Consider the following 26,525-nt stretch of genomic DNA (forward strand, 5'->3'; position numbering starts at 1 on the left):
CTGCTCCAAGTTGGGTGAGTAGCCGGGCCCCCCGGTATTACCCCTGCCAGGAGTGGTTGCTGGGTACAAAACCTCCCCAACTCCGGCAGCCTCAAAAACCAGGAGGGATAGTCCTCCCAGGACTTGGCAACCTCCCGGGAGGCAGTGAAACGGCTGTGAAGAAAAAATAAAACTTTTTTTTTTTTTTTAAATAACTTAAATGAAAAGAACAGCTCTCTTCAAAAGAAAAAGAAAGCCTGCAAAAAATTAACTCCTAAACTACTTGACTAAACAATAACAAACTACCACAGACTGCAGGGGTTAGGGACGTCCATCTCTGCTGGGAGACAGAGAAATACTGATTGACTGCAGGTGGTGCTCAGGGTATACATCAGAGTCATTAGAATGTTTTCTCTGCCTCCCTCTGCTGGATTGTGACATAGCCCAGGGTCTGGACTGATCCAGGTACGTACAGGGAACTCATCTTTGTGGAACTTTCATCAATCCAAAGCACATAAAATCTTCACTGGTGTCTACTGTGCTGGCCATACCTCTGACTATGCATGTAAAACTGCACCCCAAAACCTAGCCCAGCACCAAAACTTCCCCCCGAGGTACTAGTTGCCCCTCTTACGGTGGTATAGCAAATGTTGCTTACCTGTAGCAGGTATTCTCACAGGACCAGCAGGATGTTAGTCCTCACATATGGGTGTCATCATCAGGATGGAGCCCAATCACGGAAAACTTCTGTCAAAGTTTCCAGAACTTTGACTGGCCCCTACTGGGCATGCCCAGCATGGCACTAACCCTGCAGCCAGCAGGGGGTCCCCCCTTCAATCTTATTTAAAAGCTAAGGCAGTGCCGAAAAATAAAATAATAAAACGTTACGAACCCAATACCGCGGGGCAGCAGGCGGGTTTGTGAGGACTACATCCTGCTGTCTTGTGAGAACACCTGTTACAGGTAAGCAACATTTGCTTTCTCCACGGACAAGCAAGATGGTAGTCCTCACATATGGGTTGAGTACCGAGCTAAAGGATGTCCGAACATGCAGCAAATGTACCTAAAGGCGTGCAACAGGCACAACAACTGGGGTGGAATTTGGTAGAGGGCATCCTGAACCCCACCGGGCAGGCGGAAGGGTGTTGTAAAGAGGTTACGAAGGACAGACTGGCCGAAGAAGGAATCTTGTCTTCCGGCTTTGTCCAAGCAATAGTGGGCTGCAAAGGTGTGGAGAGAACTCCAGGTGACAGCCCTGCAAATGTCAGGAAGCGGCACCAATCGTAGGTGTGCTAGTGAAGTCGCCATGGCCCTCACAGAGTGTGCTTTAACACGGTCTTGAAATGGAATGCCTGCTTGCTGATTGCAGAAGGATATGCAGTCCGCCAACCAGGAGGAGAGAGTCTGCTTACCCACAGGCTTCCCCAATTTGTTAGGGTGGAAAGAGATGAACAATTGAGTGCTTTCCCTGTGGGCAGCTGTACGGTCTAAGTAAAATGCTAGAGCCCGTTTACAGTCAAGGGTATGCAGAGCCTGTTCTCCTAGATTGGCATGGGGCCTGGGAAAAAAGGTAATTAGTATGATGGATTGATTGAGATGAAAATCCAAAACTACCTTAGGTAAGAATTTAGGGTGAGTATGGAGTACCGCCCGGTCCTGCAGAAGTTTAGTGTAAGGCGGATAGGTAACTAGAGCCTGCAATTCACTAACTCTGCGAGCTGAAGTGATTGCCAAAAGGAAAATCACTTTCCATGTGAGATATCGAAGTTCACAAGAGTGAAGTGGCTCGAATGGTGGTTTCATAAGCCGACCCAGGACCAGATTAAGGTCCCAAGAAGGGGCCGGAGGACATAGCGGAGGCTTGATGTGGAGCAAGCCCTTCAAAAAGCGTGTTACAAGGGGTTGTATGACTGATATAGGGACATCCCCGACACCTTTATGGAAGGCGGCTACCAAACTGACATGCATTCTGATGGAAGAAGTCTTAAGACCTGACTCTGATAGATGCCAGAGATAGTCCAGAAACTTTGGGATTGGACAGGAAAAGGGGTCAAGGGACTGAGAAGAGCACCATGACGTGAACCTTTTCAATTTGTAAGAATAAGCTTTTCTCGTGGAAGGCTTCCGTGAAGCAACCAAGACACGGGAAACAGGTTCAGAAAGGTTAAGTGGCTGAAGGATTAACCTTTCAGCATTCATGCCGTCAGGGACAAGGCTTGAAAATTGGGGATGGCGTAGGCACCCGTCATTTTGAGTGATCAGAAGCGGGTCCTTTCCCAAGGGAATGTGCCTGCGGATGGAGAGATCCTGAAGTATTGGAACCACATTTGGAGTGGCCAGTGAGGTGCTATCAGGATCATGGTTCCTTGTCCTGACGTAACTTCACGAGAGTCTTCAAGAGAAGAAGAAGTGGAGGGAATGCATAGAGCAGACTGGTTGCCCATGAGAGGGAGAACGCGTCTCTGGGTTGAGAGAGTTTGCTGCGAATGAGAGAGCAGTAGTTCTCCACTTTGCGGTTTTGTGGGGACGCAAAGAGATCTATCCGAGGATATCCCCATTGTTGGAAGATGGAGTTCGCTAACGAGGGGTTAGAGACCACTCGTGCGGTTGAAAGACGTGACTCAGCTTGTCTGTCAGCACATTGTCCACTACCGGAAACCAGGTGGCCCTGAGGTACATCGAATGGGAGAGAGCTTCCGCCAAAATCTGCGCAGCTTCCTGACACAGAAAGCAGGAGCCTGTGCCTCCCTATTTGTTGATGTACCACATGGCCACCTGGTTGTCCGTCTGAATCAGGATGACTTGATTTGAGAGGCGATCCTGAAATGCCCTGAGAGCATATCTGATTGCTCGAAGTTCCAGGAAATTTATTTGGTGTTTGACTTCCTCTGGAGACCAAGATCCTTGTTTCTGCAGATCGGCCATGTGGGCTCCCCAACCGAGGTAGGAAGCGTCGGTGGTGAGAGTGATTTGAGGGTCTGGAGCCTGGAAGGGCAAGCCCTGGAGGATTGATCTGATTTTTCCCCACCAGGCGAGAGACAGACAGAGTGAGTCGGTGACGTGGACAACAGTCGACAGGGGCTGAATGGATTGAGTCCATTGAGACCTCAGAATCCAGTGCATGAGTCTCATGGCCAAGCGGGCCATTGGTGTGACATGGACTGAGGTCGCCATGTGTCCCAGGAGGACGGGAAATTGGCGTGCAGTCGCGGAGTGCTGAGACTGCAGCTAGTGAGAAAGAGATGCAAGAGTCAGTGCTCATTGTCGAGGCAGGAAAGCCTTTGCCTGTAAGGTGCCCAAATCTGCCCCAATGAACGACAAGCTTTGAGATGGGACTAGGTAGGATTTGTCATAGGTAGGGGTAGACTTGAACACCTTGGGTTCTGAGGAAGGCTGCGATGACTACGAGGCATTTTGTAAAGGCTCGTGGCTCAGACGCTAGGCCAAATAGAAGCACTCGATATTGATAATGCTTGAGACCTACTAGAAACCTCAGGTAATTGCGATGAGCTGGAGTTATCGCAATATGAGTGTATGCGTCCTGGAGGTCCAGAGAGCAGAGCCAGTCTCCTCTTTGTAGAAGAGGTAGAAGCGAGCCCAAGGTGACCATCTTGAACCTTTCTCGCTGGAGGTACTTGTTGAGGGCACGTAGGTCCAGAATAGGACGGACGCCTCCCGATTTTTTGGGGATTAGAAAATACCAGGAATAGAACCCTAGGCCTTGCTGAGAGTATGGTTCGGGTTCTACTGCCTTGGACTGGAGAAGGAGGGAGACCTCTTGATCCAGAAGAATGGAGTGATCGGATGTTCTCCACATCGGCAGAGGTGGGGAGTCCGGTGGCACGGAGAGAAAATTCAGATGGTAACCATGAGCAATTATTGCCAATACCCATTGGTCAGAGGTGACTGAGTGCCATATTTTGTGGAAGTGGCACAATGGACATCCCACTGGTATGTGAGGCAGAGGAATCTGGCTGCTGCTCTCTAGGTGGAAGTCAAAAACCTGAAGCAGGCCCTGGTTGAGGAGCTGCTTGTGGCTTTTGTTTACGTGTTTGACGAGACTTCAGTTTTTCATAAGGTCTCGTGGCACGGGATCTGGTTGGTGGCGGGTAAGACTTGTTTGGGCGGAAGAAGGACGTCTTAGAGTACTTTCTGAAGGGCTGTTTTGAAGAGAAGTCGGAAGGCATTAGAGAGAACTTTCTTAGGGTTTCATGATGGTCCTTTAGTTCCGCCACCGTCCGTTGAATCTGTTCGCCAAACAGATTATCTCCGACACAAGGCAGGACAGATAACCTATCTTGTACTTCCGGGCAAAGGTCAGAAGACTTGAGCCAGACCCACCGTCTCGCCAAAATAGCAGCTCAGATACTCTAGTAGAAGTATCAAAGATGTCATAAGATGTTCTGATCTCATGTTTGCCTGCCTCAAAACCCTTGTTTACTAGGGTTTGTAATTGTTCTTGAAACTGCTTAAAAATGACTCTGTTATATTGGGTCATATAAAGTTGATAGGCGGCAATTCAGGAGATGAGCATTGACCCTTGGAAGACTCAGCGACCAATGGTATCTAGGAACTTCTGTTCCTTGCCAGGGGAAACAGAGGATTGAGGCTTTGACCTCTTCGCTCTCTTCTGTGCAGACTCCACCATGACAGAGTGGTGATCCAGTTGTGATTTCTGAAAACCTTGAGCTGACTGCACCAAATAGGTAATGTCAGCTTTCCTGTGTACTGGAGCAATGGAGCCAGGATGTTCCCAGTTCTTCTTAAGGAGATCCAGAAGGACTTGATGGATGGGAATAAGAACATAAGAACATAAGAAATTGCCATGCTGGGTCAGACCAAGGGTCCATCAAGCCCAGCATCCTGTTTCCAACAGAGGCCAAAACCAGGCCACAAGAACCTGGCAATTACCCAAACACTAAGAAGAACCCATGCTACTGATGCAATTAATAGCAGTGGCTATTCCCTATGTATAATTGATTAATAGCCATTAATGGACTTCTCCTCCAAGAACTTATCCAAACCTTTTTTGAACCCAGCTACACTAACTGCACTAACCACCTCCTCTGGCAACAAATTCCAGAGCTTTATTGTGCGTTGAGTGAAAAATAATTTTCTCCAATTAGTCTTAAATGTGTTACTTGCTAACTTCATGGAATGCCCCCTAGTCCTTCTATTATTCGAAAGTGTAAATAACCGAGTCACATCTACTCGTTCAAGACCTCTCATGATCTTAAAGACCTCTATCATATCCCCCCTCAGCTGTCTCTTCTCCAAGCTGAACAGCCCTAACCTCTTCAGCCTTTCCTCATAGGGAAGCTGTTCCATCTCCTTTATCATTTTGGTTGCCCTTCTCTGTACCTTCTCCATCGCAACTATATCTTTTTTGAGATGCGGCAACCAGAATTGTACACAGTATTCAAGGTGCGGTCTCACCATGGAGCGATATAGAGGCATTATGACATTTTCAGTTCTATTAACCATTCCCTTCCTAATAATTCCTAACATTCTATTTGCTTTTTTGACTGCTGCAACACACTGAACCGACAATTTTAAAGTATTATCCACTATGATGCCTAGATCTTTTTCCTGGGTGGTAGTTCCTAATATGGAACCTAACATTGTGTAACTACAGCAAGGGTTATTTTTCCCTATATGCAACACCTTGCACTTGTCCACATTAAATTTCATCTGCCATTTGGATGCCCAATCTTCCAGTCTTGAAAGGTCCTCCTGTAATGTATCACAGTCTGCTTGTGATTTAACTACTCTGAATAATTTTGTATCATCTGCAAATTTGATAACTTCACTCGTCGTATTCCTTTCCAGATCATTTATATATATATTGAAAAAGCACCGGTCCAAGTACAGATCCCTGAGGTGATTACCTTGGGAGCATCCAGGAATTGGAGCAACTCCATCATCTGATGCCTATCATCTTGTTCAGTCTGTAATTGGAAGGGAACCAATTTAGACATTTCCTTCACAAAGTTTATAAAGGAGAGGTCCTCTGGAGGAGAACACTTCCTACTTTCAGTGGGTGAAGGTGGTGAAGGTAAATCATCGGTGTCTGTTGAGGAATCATCAGTCCAGGTATCATAAGAATCAGCACATGTCCCTCTAGGAACTAGAGGGGGACAAGGTGGTGGAATACCTGAAGGTCCCGGTCTAGGATCCGAAGGAATCGGAGGAATTATCGGAGGCACCAATGAAGGCATCGAAGGCACCTGTGCAGGCATCGAGGGCATCGATGGATGGCTCGGTGGCGCCAATGGACATATCGGCACCGATGGTTGGATCGGTGGCGAGGGACGTATCGGCATCGATGGCTGAGGCAGAACTCCCAATGGAGGGATGTGGAACGGTGTTTCTCCTCCCAATGACACTGTAAGTGGGGAGGGCTCCGGAGCCATCGGAGACCCGGGATCCATTGGTGGAAAAGCGGCCATAAGAGCTTCCATCCTGGAGAGCAGCAGTGCCAGCGCTGCCGGAATCGGGTCGATGATCGGTTCCGCAAGCGGTGCTGATGTTGGTGCCGGAGGAACCTGAAATCATTGCATCGCCTTGTCGATGGCCTCCTGAACAATCCGGTCCAGTTCTTCTCGAAGACCTGGAGCAAGCAGCCCCGGCTGCTTACAACTTCACTCTCCGGTCTTCAGAGCTTATGGAGGCAAATAAATTCTACACTAGCTCTGACAGTTGGGCTTCCACTGATTGCCCTGGAGTTGGAGGAAAGGCATGCTCTTCAGAAACCCAGATTAGTACATCTTCACTGAGGGCTGCTGATGCCAGAAACAATGAAAACGAACTTTAGATGCAGTGGCTGCAACTGCTTAGCAGCAGGCTTTGGCACACTTTGTGACGATCATGCTGATGTATTTTGCTGACCAGCACCCACTGCCATTGCCAGTAAAACCATCTTCTGCACCATAGCTCTTTCTTCCATGGTGGAAGAAACACTATGCTTATATGCCAATAAGACTGAAGAAGCCTTAGCCTCCTGCACCAATGGAACTGATAGGGGTGTGCATCCGTTTTCGACGTATTGGCGATCCGCAACGTATTTTGTCCTATCCATTAAATACGTGGGGAGGCGAAACGCATCACGACTCCCCACGTATTTAACTTATTATCCGTTTAATTCGGTGCGCCCAGCAGTGCGCACTTTTCTTCGCCCCCATTAGCTATTAGCTACCTATGATTTGCACAAAATGGCAGCGCCCCTGCCCTACATTCTGGTATCCATGCCGACCTGTCTGACCCTTTCCTGTGAGTCACAGTGACTCACAGGAAAGGGTCGGACAGGTCGGCATGGATACCTGAATGCAGCGTATCCGCGCTGACATTTTGTGACATGCACTGAATGCAGCCAATCGCGCTGTCATTCAGTGCTCTCTGTCGATTTTACTGATGAGCCAGCACTATATAAGATGAGCACGAGGAAAAACATGCATTTATTTCCAGCGATGCTGTGGGGAGGGGCTGGTGGCAGAGGGAGGAGGCTGAACTAAGAGAGATAGGCTAGTTAAGCTAGTTAAGGAAAGAAAAAGCTAATTATTCTTTGTTTTGCTGCAGTGCCAGGGTCAGCTACAGCTAGTCCTGTTTCTTTCAAGCTGTTTATTTTGGTCATCTCTGACTGAGAAGAGAAGCTGTGCTAGGTCAGCTAGCACTGACCACCATTTAGGGTGTTGGGCTGGCTTGGAGAGATATATTATTTTCAATTTCATCCATTTTTCTGGAGTGACAAAAATTCCTGCTTTTTTAAACAGATTTTTTTTAATTCCAATTACTTAGTCTCTCAGTGCACTGGGCTTCACTGGGCAGTTTAACAGGCTGGGTCTGTGCAGTCAAGTGCCCAGGGAGTCTGCCTCTTTTGTGCTTACAGCAAGCAGCTTCTGTGTGCACCACACACATTAGTGCACAGCCAGGCACCGTGACATGGGCAGTGGGTAGCTTTAACAGACTGATCCTAACTATTGGGTGGGTCTGTGCAGTCAAGTGCCCAGGGAGTCTGCCTCTTTTGTGCTTACAAGCAAGCAGCTTCTGTGTGCACCCACACACATTAGTGCACAGCCAGGCACCGTGACAGTGGGCAGTGGGTAGCTTTAACAGACTGATCCTAACTATTGGTGGGTCTGTGCAGTCAAGTGCCCAGGGAGTCTGCCTCTTTTGTGCTTACAAGCAAGCAGCTTCTGTGTGCACGCCACACACATTAGTGCACAGCCAGGCACCGTGACAGTGGGCAGTGTTACTACTCAGTGACATTAAATCCATAATGTCAGGGAAAGAGAGATGTAGTCGAGTGATTGGGACTGGCAGAGGAGGCACCTCAAAAGACACTAGTGCAACACCACCAGTACAGCTAAAAAGGCAACTGTCGCTCTAAACTTTGTAGGGGATGGCAGTTCCATGCCAAAAAAAATGAAATCTGACCATGATACATCGCCATCACCACCACTTGTTTCTGGCCCTGTAGTTTTGGAGGTGAGGGAAGGGGAGGCAGAGTCATGCCAGACAAAATGTAGACACCCAAAAGCAGCAGGGGACAGAAGTCTCGACTAACACTTAGCGTTGACAAGGTAGCGCAGTCACTGTTTGCTTCTGATTCAGATGAAGAATCTTCTTGTGTGGGATTCTCATCAGAGAAGAAGAAGTAATAGCTGACGAATCTTCGGTAGAATCAGTTAGTCCTGTCTTAGCCTCCACAAATGTGCAGCAGGGGAGAGATGAAAGTGATAACGAGGAGGAGGAAGAGCAGTCAGCACAGGCACAGAGGGTGACTGAGGCCCCCTCTGGCATTGCTTCTCAGGGTGCACCCACTACCTCAGCTCCAGTGCCAGCATCCACCCCCAAGGTGTTAGAGAGGGGAGGATCACGAAAGACATCTCCGATCTGGAGACACTTTAAAGTGAGGAAGACCCGTTATGCTCGGTGTAATTACTGTGCCAGGGATATTAGCAGAGGCAAGCAAATGGGACATCTATCTAATTTTGGCATGAACCATCATATGAAGAGGCAACACCCAACAAGATTACTGCCATCTGGGGATGGTGGCAGTACCAGTGGGGGACCCCTTCCAACCAGTGTGCAGTGGTAGGAAAGCAGCAGAGTCAGCCCACGCCCTCATCCCTTCTAGCAGTCAGGTGGCAGGCCAGACCCCCTGACATGTGGAGAAGCGACAATCCACCATGGAGGAAATGGGGTGGAGTGCAGTAACGCTATCCCGGGGTAGGAGGCAGGCAGCCTCAAAAGTTGTAACCAGGACCATTGGGGAAATGATTGCCCTTGATGACCAGCCCTTGCAGTTAGTGGAGAATGTGGGTTTCAAGCGTTTTTTGAAGGTCGTACTTCCAAATTACAAAATCCCCTGCAGAACCACATTTAGTAGAAAGGTCATCCCCAGCCTGTACAAGCAGTGTCGCAGTCGCATGCAAGCACTGCTAGCTAAGGCAGAGGGAAGAGTGCATTTCACCTGCGATATCTGGACCGCCATGAATGCTGCACACTCTTACCTCTCTCTGACAGCACACTGGTGGGACATGGCTGAGGCAGGGGCAGCCAGCAGCTCTATTACTGAAGAAGTATCAGGGTGGAGGTGGGCTTTACTGCACACCACCTGACGGACCAGGCCCATACCGCAGCCAATATTTAGCATGCATCAGACAGATGCTGGAGGGCTGGCAACTACACCAGCGAGACAGGAAAACGCAGGCAGGGTTCTTTGTCACAGACAATGGTGCAAACATGGTTAAGGCAATAACCGAGGGCGCTTTAAGAACATCCGATGTTTTGCACAACTCTGCACCTGGTAGTGAAGTCAGCTCTGGGCTTGGAGTCCAATGACAAAGAGAATGAATACCTGCATAGGTTAAACAGAAGTGCAGGAACATAGCAGCACACTTCCACAGAAGTGTCAAGGCGGGGCAGGTTCTCCGACAAAAGCAGACTGATTTGGATATGCCTCACAAGCGTCTCATTCAAGACATTGCCACCCGGTGGAATTCCACCTTTATGATGCTGGAGAGGTTCCTGGAGCTGCAGACACCCCTTCATGAACTTTCTGGTACAATGGACATAGGTGTGCAGAATTCCCTAGGGCATCATGATTGGTTAGTCATGAGTCAGCTGGTAAAAATCCTGCAGCCCTTCAAGGATGTCACAGAGGAGCTGAGTTCCAGAAGTGCCACCTTGGCTGACATCATCCCTATAGTTAATTTCCTGGATGAACATTTGGAGGCCTTTAAACAGGAAGAGAGAATGACAGCTGAGGTGCTGCAGTGTCTGGACGTTTTGCAGCAGCAGGTGAAAGACAGATTAAGGCCTTTAACAGACGACCACACATACATGCTCACCTCAGTCTGTGATCCCCGTGTGAAAGGTAAACTCGCCCTACAGTCCAATTGTCTGTCATTTGTGAAGGAGCTGCTGTTAGCAAAGTCCGTGAACAGGAGCGCCATAGGCGGAGACAGATTAGGCTTGAAGCAGAGGTGGAAACAGCAGGCACGTCAGAGAGTTGTGCTGCTAGCCCAAGCGAGCAGCACTGTGTCAGCTACAGATAGTACCTCCTCCTCCACGTCAAACCCAAGGCATGTTGCCCATAAAGATTCATCAGTTGTGCAATGGGCGAGAGAGAAAGCAGCTGGCATGAGTGACTCTGAGCCCGCCCAAGCAAAGGAGACACCAGCACAGCTGTCAGTGACACGGTATCTCTCAGAGCCGATAGAGAAAATGCAGACAGATCCGCTGGGCATATTGGGCACACAAGTCCACTGTCTGGCCACACCTAGCCAAAGTGGATTCAGCGATATCTGTTATGTCCACCAACCAGTGTGCCCAGTGAACGTGTCTTTTCATGACAGGGGATATCATGAGCCCTCACCGGTCAAGGCTTGGCACCAGAGTTGATGGAATGCTAGTGTTTTTGAAAGTAAACATGCCTTTGCTTGGTTTCCAAATTTTCCCTGTGAATGGCAAGATGAATAAAAGCAATTCAAAGCCTTGCAGCAGCTCCAATTGCCTCCTATGCTCTAGATAATATAAGCACTGCAGCACATGTACCTGACATGAAACGCTGTGCCTGACCGTCAACATGTCCAGGCCTTATGTTCCTACAAGTGTTTGACCTCGATTGCTGTGCCTGTCAGTCCAGGCCTTATGTCCTAGCTGGGATTGACTTCTGTCCTCGACTGCTTTGCCTGTCAGTCCAGGCCTTGTGTTCCTACAAGTGTTTGACCTCGATTGCTGTGCCTGTCAGTCCAGTCCTTATGTCCCTAGGTGGGATTGACTTCTGTCCTCGACTGCTTTGCCTGTCAGTCCAGGCCTTGTGTTCCTACAAGTGTTTGACCTCGACTTGCTTTGCCTGTCAGTCCAGGCCTTGTGTTCCTACAAGTGTTTGACCTCGACTGCTTTGCCTGTCAGTCCAGTCCTTATGTCCCTAGGTGGGATTGACTTCTGTCCTCGACTGCTTTGCCTGTCAGTCCAGGCTTTGTGTTCCTACAAATGTTGGACCTCGACTGCTTTGCCTGTCAGTCCAGGCCTTGTGTTCCTACAAGTGTTTGACCTCGACTGCTTTGCCTGTCAGTCCAGTTCTTATGTCCCTAGGTGGGATTGACTTCTGTCCTCACTTGCTTTGCCTGTCAGTCCAGGCCTTGTGTTCCTACAAGTGTTGGACCTCGATTGCTGTGCCTGTCAGTCGCAGGCCTTATGTCCCTAGGTGGGATTGACTTCCTGTCCTCGACTGCTTTGCCTGTCAGTCCAGGCCTTGTGTTCCTACAAGTGTTTGACCTCGATTGCTTTGTCTGTCTGTCCAAGCCCCTTATGTCACTTGTTGGGATTGACCTCTGTCCTCGACCGCTGTGCCTGTCTGTCTAGGCCTTACATCCCTACAAGGGCTTGACCTCTAACGCTGTGGCCTATCCGTCCACTGTCAAGGCCTTACGTCCCTACAAGGCCTGACCTCTAATGCTGTGCCTGTCCATGCAGGCCACTTACTTCCCTACAAGGGTTTATATCCTCTAACACTGTGCCTGTCCGTCCAGGCCTTACGTCCCTCCAGGGCTCGACCTCTAACGCTGTGCCTGTCTGTCCAGCCTGGAGCTAGGATATAGTTTTCATGACCTTCATAATACGGGCCATTTTCCCAAGATGTTCTTAGTTGCTACATTAATGTTTTCTAGTGGCTATAGAAAACTGGTGGGTAGTTGTACTCTAGTTGATCCTCTGGTGTTCCCATTGTTTACAGAGGCACTGTATGGGACAAAGTCAACATAGGTTGATATTGTAGATTTGGACTTGAGTAGCAGTTTTCTTATTTCTGAGAGCTCTTCAAGTTCCTTTGTCATCAGCTGAAGTGCGTAAGTATAGTCAGTAGCTTCTGGGTATTCACTAGACGCCAACGGAAACACCCCACTCTAGGGTTGAACCCTTTCTAGGAGTCCTTTCCTACACAAAGGAAAGGGAACTCTCTCCTGGGCCAGCCTGTCTTTCCCCTATCAAAAACCACAGGGACCAGACTACCTCCCCACTCTGCCAGCCTGTCTTGCCACCTATCAGCTTTTCTGCCACTCTGCTTTGCTGCATACACCAGATGACTCACTTAACTCCTTGTGGTGTTCTTGCCACTATACATGGTTCCTCAGTGTGTTGTGCTAGTCTTTCTGCTTGATATGTTCCCCCTTCATTGTGTGCTGTAGGATGTTCAATGCCACTTGTCTTGCCGCTTGCCTGTCATGCCTGCCTTCAGGAGGCGTAAATCCATGGATAAAGGTGGGGGGGGGGGGGGGTTTAGATAGGGCCGGGGAGGTGGGTTAGGTAGGGGAAGGGAGGGGAAGGTGAGGGGAGGGCGAAAGTAAGTTCCCTCCGAGGCCGCTTCCCGATTTCGGAGCGGCCTCGGAGGGAACGGTGACAGGCTGCGCGGCTCGGCGCGCGCCGGCTGCCCAAAATCGGCAGCCTTGCGCACGCCGATCCAGGATTTTAGAAGATAACGCGCGGGCTACGCGCGTATCTTATAAAATCCAGCGTACTTTTGTTTGCGCCTGGTGCGCAAACAAAAGTACCACGAACGCGCTGATTTTTTAAAAATCTACCCCAATGCTATTACAGTCTCTAGATAGAGTCTGCATTGTACGAAATCAACTCCTCTTGTTGTACCTGTCAACGATTCAATGAATTCAAATTTACAGTTAATTCTTCTGTGTATGTATCACTACTACCCCCAAACCTACTCTGAGTTAGAATGTGCCCATCTGCAGTGCTAGTCCCTATTATTCCTATTAAATTGCTCTCCTCTCCCTCTCCCTCTCCCAAAGAGGCAACTGGTATAGCAAATGTTGCGTACCTGATGTAACAGGTGTTCTCACAGACAGCAGGATGTTAGTCCTCACAAATGGGTGACATCGAGGATGAGCCCACCACGGAAAACTTCTGTCAAAGTTTAACAGGAACTTTGACTGGCCCCTACTGGGCATGCCCAGCAAGGCACTGACCCTGCAGCCAGCAGGGGTCTCCCCCTCAGTCTGATTTTCACAAGCTACAGGCAGTGCCTAAAAAGTAAAAACTAAAACGAACCCAACACCGCGGGGTGGCGGGCGGGTTTCGTGAGGACTAACATCCTGCTGTCCTGTGAGATCACCTGTTACATCAGGTAAGCAACATTTGCTTTCTCACAGGACAAGCAGGATGGTTGTCCTCACAAATGGGTGAGTACCGAGCTGAGGATGTCCTGACTTGCACCAAATGCCCCCAACGACGTGCAACAGGCACAACAACTGGGGTGGAATTTGGTAAAGGGCATCCGCACCCTACCGGGAAGGTGGAAGGGTGTTGGTACATCAGGTTGGAAAAAGGTTACGCAAGACAGATTGGCCGAAGATGGAGTCCTGTCTTCCAGCTTTGTCCAAACAATAGTGGGCTGCAAAGGTATGGAGAGAACTCCAGGTTGCAGCTTTACAGATGTCAGGAAGCGGGCACCGATCGAAGGTGTGCTACCGAAGTCGCCATGGCCCCACAGAGTGTGCTTTTTACACGGTCTTGAAAAGGAATGCCAGCTTGCTGATAGCAAAAAGAAATGCAGTCCGCCAACCAGGAGGAAAGAGCCTGCTTACCCCACAGGTTGTCCTAACTTGTTAGGATGGAAAGAGACAAACAATTGAGTGCTTCTCCTGTGCGCAAGTGTACGGTCTAGATAAAAGCTAGAGCTCGTTTGCAGTCCTAGGGTAGTGCAGAGTCTGTTCCCCGGAGTTGGAGTGGGGGCCTGGGAAAAAGATAGGTAGTATGATGGATTGATTGATATGAAACTCAGAAACTACCTTAGGTAAAAATTTAGGGTGAGTGCGGAGTACCGCCCTGTTCTTGCAGGAGCTTAGTGTAAGGCGGATAGGTAACTAGGGCCTGTAACTCACTAACCCTGCGAGCTGAAGTGGATAGCCAAAGGAATAACACTTTCCATGTGAGATATTTCAGGTCACAGGAGTGGAGAGGTTCAAATGGTGGCTTCATAAGGCGACCAAGAACCAGATTAAGGTCCCAAGATGGGGCCGGAGGACGTAAAGGTGGCTTCAGATGGAGCAAGCCTTAAGAAAGCGTGTTACCAGGGGTTGTACTGAAATAGGAACACCCTCTATACCTTTATGGAAAGCGGCTACCGCACTGACATGCATCCTAATAGAAGAGGGTTTTTTTTTTTTTTTTTTTTTTTTATTTCTCAAGTTTTTTCACATACAATATATGAAATAAGCACAAAGAAAATACGGGTAACATAATAGGGCAACAAGGTTACACACCTTCTTCATTTTAGAGCATACAATATGCAACAAAGGAAATTATACCTTAATATAGGAAATTTGGGGGCAAGTAGAACAAAGGAGCAAATAAAATTGCAATAAGGAATACTAGGAAAATGATAGGCAGGTACCATTTTTCCTTTTGCCAATTACACTTCTGGAGTAATACTAGGATGTCCCACCAAGAAATCTCGCAGTTGTTTAGGGTCAAAGAAGATATAATTATTACTTTGATACCTAAACACAGCCTTACAGGGAAATTTTAATACAAAACGGGCCCCCATGCTGTGACCCTTTCTTTTAAGGCAAGGAATTCCTTCCTGCGTAGCTTGTGTTTGATCTAGTAAGATCAGGATACACCCATAGAAGAGGTTTTAAGACCGGATTCTGATAGATGCCATAAATAGTCCAAGAACTTAGAGATTGGACAGGAAAGGGGATCAAGGGACTGAGAAGTGCACCATGATGTGTACCTTTTCCATTTATATGAATAGGATCTTCTGGTGGAGGGCTTTCGTGAAGCTATCAGGACACGAGAACCGAATCCGAAAGGTTAAAAGGCTGAAGGACTAACCTTTCAACATCCATGCCGTCAGGGACAAGGCCTGGAGGTTGGGATGGAGGAGGCATCCGTCGTTTTGAGTGAGCAGATAGAAGATCCCATTCCCAGAGGGATGTGCCTGCGGATGGAGAGATCCTGGAGTATGGGAAACCACACCTGGCGTGGCCAGTGGGGTGCTATCAGGATCATGGTTCCTCCGTCCTGGCGAAGCTTCACGAGAGTCCTTGACAGAAGAGGGAAGTGGAGGGAATGCATAGAGCAGACCTGTCGTCCACTTGAGGGAGAAGGCATCCCTCGGCCGAGAGTACTGGCTTCGAATGAGAGAGCAGTAATCGTCCACTTTGTGGTTCTGAGGGGACGCAAGAGGTCTATGCGGGGAGAACCCCACTTGCGAAACAGAGAGGTCGCTACCAGAGGGTCTGGTGACCACTCGTGCGGTTGGAAGACACGGTTCAGCTGGTCTGCCAATACATTGTCTACTCCCGGTAGGTAAGTGGCCCTGAGGTACATGGAGTGGGAGAGGGCTTCTGCCCAAATCTGCGCAGCTTCCTGACACAGAAGGAAGGAGCCTGTGCCTCCCTGCTTGTTTATGTACCACATGGCCACTTGGTTGTCTGTCTGGATTAAGATTATCTGATTCAATAGATGATCTTTGAAAGTTCTGAGCGCGTAGCGGATTGCTCGAAGTTCCAAGAAATGTATCTGGTGTTCAGCTTCCTCTGGTGACCATAACCCTTGGGTTTGGAAATCGTCCACATGGGCTCCCCAACCGATGTGGGAAGCGTCGGTGGTTAGGATTACTTGAGGATCTGGTAGGAGAAAAGGTAAGCCCTGAAGGAGGTTGACCTGAGTCGTCCACCAGGTTAAAGACAGGCGTAGCGCTTGTGTAACTGTGACTATGGAGGACAGAGGGCTGAAAGCTTGAATCCATTGGTGTCGCAGAGTCCATTGTGTTACTCTCATGGCTAGTCGGGTCATGGGAGTGACTTGAACCGAGGATGCCATATGTCCTAGGAGAATGAGGAATTGGCGAGCCGTGGCAGTGTTTTGAGACTAGAGCTGGCGGGCTAGGGACATGAGAGTCTGGACCCTGTGATGAGGAAGGTAGGCCTTTGCCTGTAAGGTGTCCAAGTCTGCTCCAATGAAGGATAAGGTTTGAGATGGGACTAAGCAAGATTTCTCGTAATTGACAAGAAACCCTAAGGAAAGGAGTGTGTGAATTGTCAACTTTAGGGAGGATTGAGCAATCTGAGGGGTGGAGGCCCTGACTAGCCAATCGTCCAGGTAGGGGTAGACGTGGACACCTTCCTTCCTGAGGAATGCTGCTACCACTACGAGACATTTGGTAAAGACTCGTGGAGCAGATGCCAGACCGAAAGGTAGTACCCGGTATTGATAATGGTCGCGGCCTACCAGAAACCGCAGATACTTGCGATGGGATTGTGTAATCGCAATGTGGGTATAAGCGTCCTTGAGGTCGAGAGAGCACAGCCAATCCCCCTTTTGCAGCAGAGGGAGCAGCGCGCCCAGGGTTACCATCTTGAACTTTTCTTTGTGAAGGTATTTGTTGAGGGCCCGAAGGTCCAAAATAGGACATAGCCCCCCTGATTTCTTTGGTATTAGGAAGTACCTGGAATAGAATCCCTTCCCTCGTTGAGAGGGAGGGACGGGTTCTATAGCATTTGATTGCAGAAGAAGGGATACTTCCTGTTGTAATTGAGTCAAATGGCTGGTTAGACTCCATGCTTGAAGAGGCGGGGAGTCTGCCAGAAGAGTTGTGAAGTTGAGGTGGTAACCCTGTGCGATAATTGCTAGCACCCACTGATCTGAGGTGATCTGTAGCCAGCGTTGTAAAAAGTGGTACAGTCGACCCCCCACAGGGATGTCTGGGAGTGGGATGTGGCATGTGCTCCGTACAGGGAAGTCAAAGGCCCGCCGCAGGCCCAGGAGGTGGGGCTACAGCAGGTCTTTGTTTCCTAGGCTGACGTGGCTGAGGTCTGTTGGAGAATGGAGCAGGATGAGGCCTGGCCGATGGAGGATAGTAACGACGTGGCCGAAAGAACGACTTTTTAGAGTCCTTCTTAGGTGGTTGTTTGGAGGACACCTCAGATGGAACAGATGAAAGTTGTTTCAACGTCTCGTGGTGATCTTTTAATTCTGCCACAATCTGCTGAATTTTTTCTCCAAACAAATTATCCCCTAAGCAGGGTAAATCAGCTAGACGATCCTGGACCTCTGGGCGAAGGTTGGATGACTTTAACCAAGCCCAACGTCTGGCAGAGATGGCAGTAGCTGAAACTTTTGTGGAAGCGTCGAAGATGTCATAGGCCGTTCTGATCTCGTGCTTCCCTGCCTCAAACCCTTTGTTAAGAAGGGCTTGAAGCTGTGGCTGGTATTGGTCCGGCAATGTGTCAGCGTAGTCTTTCATCTGTTTAAGGATGGCTCTGTTATATTGAGTCATGTAAAGTTGATATGAAGCTATGCGTGAAATTAACATAGCCCCATGATACACTTTCCGTCCCACACTATCCAGGAATTTATTGTCCTTGACAGGTGGAGTGGAAGAGTGTGGCTTTAGACGCTTGGCCTTCTTTTGCGCGGACTCAACCACAACAGAGCGATGATCCAGTTGAGGCTTCTGAAACCCTGGTGCTGACTGGACGAGGTATGTGGAGTCAGCATTCTTGTTAACTGGTGACACAGATGAAGGAGATTCCCAGTTTTTCTTTAAAAGATCAAGAAACACCTGGTGAATGGGGATGGAAGCGATGATTTTTGGAGCATCCAGAAATTGGAGCAGTTCCATCATCTGGTGTCTGTCATCGGTCTCAGATTGCAGCTGAAAAGGTACAATTTCTGACATCTCCTTTACAAAATTAATAAAGGAGAGATCCTCAGGAGGAGATCGTTTTCTACTCTCTGTAGGAGATGGTGGTGAAGGTAAATCTGTGTCAGAAGATGTATCATCACCCCAGGTATCGTAAGGATCATGTGGGGCTTGAAGCCCTGAAGGACCTGGTTGAGGATCCGAAGGCATCGAATGAAACCTTGATGGAATCGGTGCTGCAGGCGGAATTGGGAATGGCATCGAGGGCTTCGGGGCTGCCGATGGAATCGGTGCCGGTCTTGGAATCGATGGAGCCGAAGGATAGATCGGTGGAGAGATATGCGAAGGCACCGATGGGACCACCCCGGACGGGGGAATCAGAAACGGTGTTTCTCCTGCCGATGAGAATCCTGTCGGAGACGATGGTGTTGTCGGTGCTACTGGAATCACCGATGGAAGGGCCGTCATAAGTGCCTCCATGCGGCGCAGTAGCGGTGCTAGAGCGTCCACCAAAGGCTCGGTGGTCGGTTCCCTCCTCGGTGGCGGAGTCGGTGCCGGGGTCGGTGCCGGAGGCGGTGCCGGAATCGATGCCGGAGACGGTGCCGGTGGAGGTTGGAACCTTTGCATCGCTTTCTCGATGGCCTCCTGGACCAGCCGGTCCAGTTCTGCCCGGAGACCAGGGGTAACGATACCCGGCTCGACGGGAGAGGGAGGCTGAGGCAGAGCGGAGGACCACCGTAACCAGTGGGATCACGGCTCCCACACCACGAGAGGGTGAGGGTTTCCTCGGTGCTGCGAACGAGACGTGGACGGTGCAGGTCTGACCGAGGCTTTTAGTCGGTGGCTCGCCTGTTCAGAGGTCGATGGTTGTGGATTCCTCGACGGGCCGAGACTTGTGCCGTCGATGGCGATGCTTGTCCTTCCGATCTCCTCGCCCATCCGGGGAGGGGACAGGAGTCGATGGCCGGGAAGTCATCGATGGTGGACGGTCACCGGAGGGTTGACGTGGTGGTGCAACTTCGACGGTGCCGGTTCCGATGACGTCGATTGCTATCGATGGCGTTGGGGTGGGTGCATGGAAGAGGAGCCCCATCTTCTCCATCCTGGCTTTGCGACCCTTAGGTGTCATTAAGGCACATTTGGTGCAAGTCAGGACATCATGCTCACTACCCAAACAACAAAACACAAACCCTATGGGGGTCTGTGATTGACATAGTCCGGGTGCAATCCGGACAACGACGGAACCCCGTCGCCATGGCCTAGGGCCAAATTTAGCCGGGGATCGGCTAAGTGCCCAACAGGCCTCGAGGGCCAAAAATCGACGGCAGTCGATATAAAAAACGGCAAAAAACTTACCGGATTCGCGAAGGTGACAAAAATTGTCGAAGGGAGACCCCGAGGGGCAAATTTTCTTCGAAAGAAAAACCGAATTCCTGTCAGGAACGTGGTAAGAAGAGCTCCTTTCAACGCGTGGCAACTGCTGCGCGGAAAAAAAAGAAGACTGAGGGGAGACCCCTGGTGCTGCAGGGTCAGTGCCTTGCTGGCATGCCCAGTAGGGGCCAGTCAAAGTTCTGTTAAACTTTGACAGAAGTTTTCCGTGGTGGGCTCCATCCTCGATGTCACCCATTTGTGAGGACAAACCATCCTGCTGTCCTGTGAGAAATCAAATAGCGCACAAGGATAAATCAACGCATGCTACGTAAATGGACATGTGCTGTGATACTGGTCGCACTTTGTGGAATTGCCTAAGCAATTTGGTAGACAGGAAATTAACCTAAACATACACATTTTTTTTATCACAGGCTCTATTTCTGCTTTATTTATCCAGTTTATTTATTTATTTTATTTATTTAACGTTTCTTTTATACCGATGACCGTTCGCACATCGCATCGGTTTACAGTGAACACAAAACGATTGGGCGGGGCCCTTACATAAAACAGATAATATACTGAACTAGGAAACATATAATTGAAATTAGGGGGGAGCCCTTACATCAAAACTATTTACATCAAAACTATATACAGAATTAGTGCACAGTACCAAATCGACAAGCATAGAGGTGGTCATAACAGGAAATCCGAGTAAGGGTAAGGGTCGGGGGGGAGTTATGTAATAGGGGGTGTGATGGAGTAAGCTTGTTGGAAGAGCCAGGTTTTAAGTTTCTTTTTGAAAGCGGGGGTATAGGTCTCAATGCGAATATCATGGGGCATAGAGTTCCATATCGTGGGGCCGGCCAGAGAAAAGGCTCTGTTAATAGTGGAGGAAGCTTAAAGGATTTAATAGATTGGGCTTGGAGTGTTCCTTGGAGTGCTGGGCGTGTAGGTCTCTTGGAGGTACGGGGTACGAGGGGGGGGGGTTAGATTTTAGCCAGATAATGATTTAGTCGGCTAAAATCTACCTGGATAAGTAGCTCAATATTCTAAAACTTGCCAATTATTTGTGAGTTTTCTGTCTAAATGCCTTTGAATATTGACCTCTTCTTTCATCCTTAATCTGCAATATTATAACTATAAGATACTGAAAGAAATATTATTTGTCTTTCATTCTGTTATTTTTTGTGTTCATATACCTGTATTTACTGATCCATAAAAGTAATCATCAGGTCTGAATCCAGCTTCAAGTAAGGCTGTTCGACAAGCATTTCTAACTACTTCTTTTGCAAGCTCCCTGAATTCTGATAAACGGTTTGTCACCTAGAAAAAGAGAATATTAGTGATGTACAGTAAAAGTTCAAATAAAATAATCTTAAGGAATCTTAAGGAATCAATTTATTTTACCTCTTCAAGGAGCTTGAACTGAACATCTGTAAATTCTTCCAAACTATATGTGTAGCCTTTTTCTATACGGCACAGTACCATGTCACTGATTCTATGACACATTTCTTGAACATTAAGGACTGCAGGTCTCAAAGACTTTATGTATAACAGCAAAACAAAAACAAAAAACAATTACAAATAAAACAATTACTTTAGCTATATCAGTGTTAATAATTACTTTAGCTATATCAGTGTTAATAAAACATAATCTATTATTAAATCCTTAAGTTTTTTTCCTTTCTACTTTCTCTCACTATATCCAGTCCAACCTACGCTCTCTTATTCACAGTACTTTTTCTATCACATTCATTTTTCCTCTTCTAGTTACTCCACTGACCTTGTTCTGTTTGACCTCTCAGTGGCTTCAGTATTGTCGATCATCATACTCTCAAATCTACTTTAACCTCCCTCACTTTTCTGGTACTTCCCTTTCCTGATTCTCCTCTCTGCATTAAGATATTTGTAAATAACTTGTTATTCAATTGTTTTCTCTCTCTCTCTCTCTCTCTCTGCTGGTGTCCCTCAGAGCTCTTGCTTTTTCTCAGTCTATACCTAATCCCTGGATTTAATTAAATATTTTCTTTTTTCTTACTATTACTGTCCAAATCTTTCTCACATTTTCTCATCTGTCTCATGACTTTCTATGATGTCTTCTTGAATACTTTCAAATTTCCTAATGCTCAACTCTCAGAAAACTGTAGTCCTTTACTTTCCTGAATCTCCTAGTATTCCCATCCCCTATATCTCCATGACTTCATTTATCATCTCTTTACTGTTTATCCTATCCAATTCAAAGGTTTTTGTGTAACCATTGAGCCTTCCATCTCCTTTTAGGCTCACATAGCTATACTCTGCAGCTCCCTTCTGTTTCAATTCCATAATGGGGATCAATTTTAAACAATCGTACATATTGACAAACAATGTGGGTGGTTTTAATACAGAAAACTTAGGGGCCTCATTTTCTAAAGTATCGCAGGCCTGCGATACCTTTAGGTAATGAGGGGCGGGGGGCTGAAATGGGGGCGGTCCTGCGCTAGGCGGCAGCGATCGCACCACCACGGTGCGATCGCTACCGGTTTCGCACCCAATAGCACCACCATAGAAGGTGAAGCTATTGGGCGCGAGATAGGATGCGAAAAGGCCCTTACCTTTTCGTCATCCGCGGCGTCTTCGCGGAGTCAGCCCCGGTGACGCAACCGACTCCTCCTCTTCCGGGGCCAAATCCGCCCCCATCTTGGTATCGCACGCGATAAGGGACTTTTCACATGAGAAACGTCCCTTATTGTGTGCGATCCATCTGGTAAATGACCCCCTTAGGGACTTAAATTAGGCTATAAATAGGTGCCTATCAGGTACCTACCTTAGGCCTGGATTTTCCATTTTCGCAGAGAATGGTGAATCCCGGCATTAACAGGGGGCGGGCCTGCGAAAGCCGGCAGTGATCACACCACTGCGGTGTTATCGCTGCCAGCTTTAGCACCCAATAGCACCACCGTGAAAGGTGGTGCTATTGGGTGCGCTACTGGCGACGATAACGAGGCTTACCTTATCGTTGTCAGCAAAGATACCGCCGTGTCCGCCTCCTCGCCGCCCCGACTCCTTCCCTCCCCGCCCCCCGCTTGCTATTGCATGCGAAAAGGGACTTTTCGCGTGCGATATGGATAGAAAATGACTCGCTTAGGTTCATAAATTCATGAGTACAGGTTTTTTTTAAATACCAACCTCCATATATTTTCTGATTGGCTTCCTGATTCTGCCCTTCAAGCTCATCAGCTTCTCCAAAATTCTGTTGCCCATTCAGCGCGAAAGCACCGGGCTAGGGAACACAAAATACCTATAGCGCCCCAAGCTGTTTCAATTATTGGGCCGATGGATGCTCACCTGACTCAGAGAGGATTGGAATCAGATGGAGGAGGTTCGCAGAAAGGCCTTCGAGAAGAAGAGGAAACCGGGGCCTTGCATGAACTGCAAACATCGTTGTCCCCGATTATGCGTTAGGCTCCGGAGAATCCAGCAGAAGCGAGGTTGGTAGAGCGACTCCGGGAGGAAGAGCGAGGGGAAGGAAGCGAGACTGCTGATCTGGAGGCAGTCATACCGAAGCCCTCACCCAGAGGAAATGGGATCCCGTCTATACTACCAGCCCTGCCCGGAGAGGCAACAAATGACTGAGAAGTTCCCCCAAGGAGCGCTGAGCCATTGGTTATGGTAAGACCTGAGTGAATTACCTTGGATGAAATATGGGAAGCCATTCAGATTTTGAATAAAAATTTACAGATGAAAATAAACCCTGTGGTAGAAGCCCAAAACGCTATGGAACAGCGTGTGGACAAATTAGAAAAGAATATGATTGAAAAAACTGAAAATATAGTGACGCTAAAGAAAGAAATCCAGGAAAATAACAATCTTCAGATAAACTTGGTTAAAGAAAATAGAGATCTAACGAATAAAATGGAAAAGCTGGAAATGCAATAAAGGGGAAACATTTGTGGATATTACATTTTCCCAAAGAACCACTGAAATCAGCAAAGGATGCTATGAACAAATATATGCTTCAAACACTTAAGATTTCAGAACAGGTTTTACCAATAATATCTAAGGCATATTTTATACCACCATTTAAAAAAGGCCCCTTAAACCAAGAGGGCCTTCAAATGCTCACACCAGCCTCTCCACTGATGAATATATCTGGAATATCAGAGTCAACAAATGAGGAATTATTAGTGCTATCCACAATGGTAGATACTTTCCTCATAGAATCAGACAAAGAATGGATTATGAGACTATATTTTCGCCATCAACAAAAATTGTTTATGGGCTATAAAATAAGCATTTTTCCAGACATGTCAAGAGTAACACAGATGAAGAGAAAAGAATTTCTGAATCTTAAAAGTAGAGTACTAGAATTAGGAGTTTTTTACTTAATTAAATTTCCTTGTAAGTGTATCCTGAAGTATCAGGGGAACACCTATGTATTTTTTACTCCAGAACAAGTATTACATTTCTTGGCAAATAAAACAAGTGAAGTTGTAAGCTCTGCATAATTGGGAGAACACCGTAAGAACGCTTGTTGTAATGTACGTAAATTAAGAGACCTCTCTGTATAACAGTCTAGCTAGTCTTTTTTCTTTTTAACACTGAAAATTGTAATGAGGTTGGGAATACCTCCCCCTTTATAATGTGGACTTGGAAGGAGTAGATTTAGACTTAAATGTTTAATTAAGGAAGAAATATTTTCTTATATTGTTATTGATAAAATCCTCCTTTTCTGTATATGCATTTGATTATGAATGTATAAATGATAATTATAAAAATAAAATTAAAAAAAACGTTTTTCCAGGCATGCATGAACTTTCCCATACTCATCACTCATGGAACCCCCCTTAGTCCTTTAATATAATGTATTTGAACAAGAGAAGAAGGAAGGGTATGTGTGTAGCTGATTATCTTACCATCCTCAGAAAAAACGTTTTACAAATATGCTTCTTTGCTTTCTCCTAGGAAAGGTTTTAATCACTAGCTATGCATTGCCTTTCAATAAAAAAAGGGGAACAAGGAGAGTTTTACCTATAATAGGTGTTCTCTGAGGAAAACAGGATGTCATTCCTCATGCATAGGAGACATCATCAGATGGAATCTAGAATGGAAATTTGATTTTAAAGTTTCTAGAAACTTTCAGCATGCCCTACTGGGCAATAGCAACATGCTATATACTCTTATGTGTCCATTGGGGACCCCCTTCAGGCTATAATTTTAGTTTAAATTGGAGAACAAGGAAAGGTGGGTATGTTTTGTGAGGACTGACATCCTACTGTCCTCAGAGAACACATGTTAAAGGCTAGCAACTCTGCTTGCTCTGAGGACTTGTAAGATGGCAGTCCTTACACATAGGAATTCCCTAGCTAGAGACTGTCCTGAACAAAAATGAGGAAAATCTGAAACAGTGCAAATGTAAAAATACTGTTTTTGTTGGCAACAAGACATTTTTTAATGTACTATCTTTTTTAAGAGGCAACCTGGAACCAAAATAATGGACCTTAGTGGGGATGGAGTTGGATTCTACACCTCAAAGAGGCAACTAAGGACAGACTGGCAAAACCTACTGTCCCATTGGGAGTCCCTCTTCAAGCAATAATGAAATATGAATTTATGAAGAGAACTCTATATGGCAGCCTTGCAGACCTCCTCCATGGAGACTGATCTTAGACAGGCTACTGCTGCTGAAATGGTTCTGATACTGTATTAAATACAGAATTTTGCACAAAGCAATCACCATTATCCACAAATCCATACACAACCAACTTCCTTTAGATCTTCAGTTACCACTCAAACTATACACATCTGCAAGACCCATCAGAGCGGCACACAAAGGAACCCTTCAAGTTCCCCCAACTAAATCCACTCGACTAACCTCCACAAAAGAACGGGCACTTTCCACAGCTGGCCCATCATCTGGAACAACCTGCCGACTGATCTAAGACTGGAACCCTGCCTGACTACCTTCCGGAAAAAACTCAAGACTTGGCTTTTTGTCCAAGCCTTCCCTTAAGCTCAACATCGCAACAATGCTTTCATTTAGCTCAATAGTCTAAATGTCCAACCCAGTAATTGTATATTCATTCATGTTCATTCTCCGGTTTTTTTCTGCTCTTTATTTCCTGGTTACTCTAGCCTCCAAGTTCATTCTCCCTGTTATTTGTATCTGCGCTTCGGCCTTCATGTTATATGGTTTTTGTTAAGTTAACCCCTAAGTTTGATGTAAACCGGCCTGATATGAAGCTTGTCATGAAGTTCGGTATAGAAAAAATGTTAAATAAATAAAAATAAATAAATAAATACATCTTGGATATGCCCCACTAGATTCAGTCTTGCCTGGCCATAACAGAATGCAATCTGCTAGACAATTAGAAAGCATGCACTTGGCAGCAGTAACTCCAGGTTTTTAGGTGTCATAAGAAAGAGAACAAACTGTGTGGATTTTCTAAGGACTTCAAGTCTACTCCAGATAAAAGGCCAAGGCTGTTGCAGACATAGCAAAACTAGAAATGACAGCAACAGAATACCACAATACCTGCTGACATGGCTATTTTCAAAGGTACTGGGAGAATGGGAAGATTAGGGTTGGGATGGAAGAGTTGTAAGGGAAAGAGGCATAGAAGGAATGATTGTGAGCAAAATAAATGAACTGGTGAGCGGGTGGGAATGGTGGAGGGAAATGCCAGACCCCCTTAGACCTTTAGTTCTTAATAGGGATGTGCTGCGGAAAAAAAATGGTTTACTTTTTAATTTCGTTATTAAGGTGTTTTTTTTCTATAAATTTAACTTTGTTTAATATTTGCTTCATTTTTATTGCGAGCATGGCCTACGGCTGGTGTTGAGAGCATGGAGGCGCGGTCGCTAGCTCATGGGAGAGTGTGAGCCCCTGAACCACGGCACGACTCAAGAAGGAGCCCCAAGGCACACCATGGGAGGTGAAGGCATGCAAGCACGGGCGGAGCAGAAACAAGGCAGAACTGGAACAAAGGCAAGGAACTTCGGAACAGGAACAAGGCAGGATCCAGCC

At 47.2% G+C, this 26,525-nt stretch overlaps 1 protein-coding gene across 1 annotated transcript in view; it reads right to left on the reverse strand.

Moving 5' to 3' along the window:
* Positions 1 to 26,525, reverse strand: part of DNAH6 (dynein axonemal heavy chain 6) — a 3,261,518-nt gene that overhangs the window by 3,035,516 nt on the left and 199,477 nt on the right. The window contains 2 exon segments of the mRNA XM_029602297.1: positions 20,719 to 20,842; positions 20,927 to 21,061. Of these exon segments, the coding sequence (XP_029458157.1) occupies positions 20,719 to 20,842; positions 20,927 to 21,061 (259 nt within the window).

Source organism: Rhinatrema bivittatum, chromosome 1 (assembly GCF_901001135.1).
Source record: "Rhinatrema bivittatum chromosome 1, aRhiBiv1.1, whole genome shotgun sequence".
Taxonomy (NCBI): Eukaryota; Metazoa; Chordata; class Amphibia; order Gymnophiona; family Rhinatrematidae; genus Rhinatrema; species Rhinatrema bivittatum.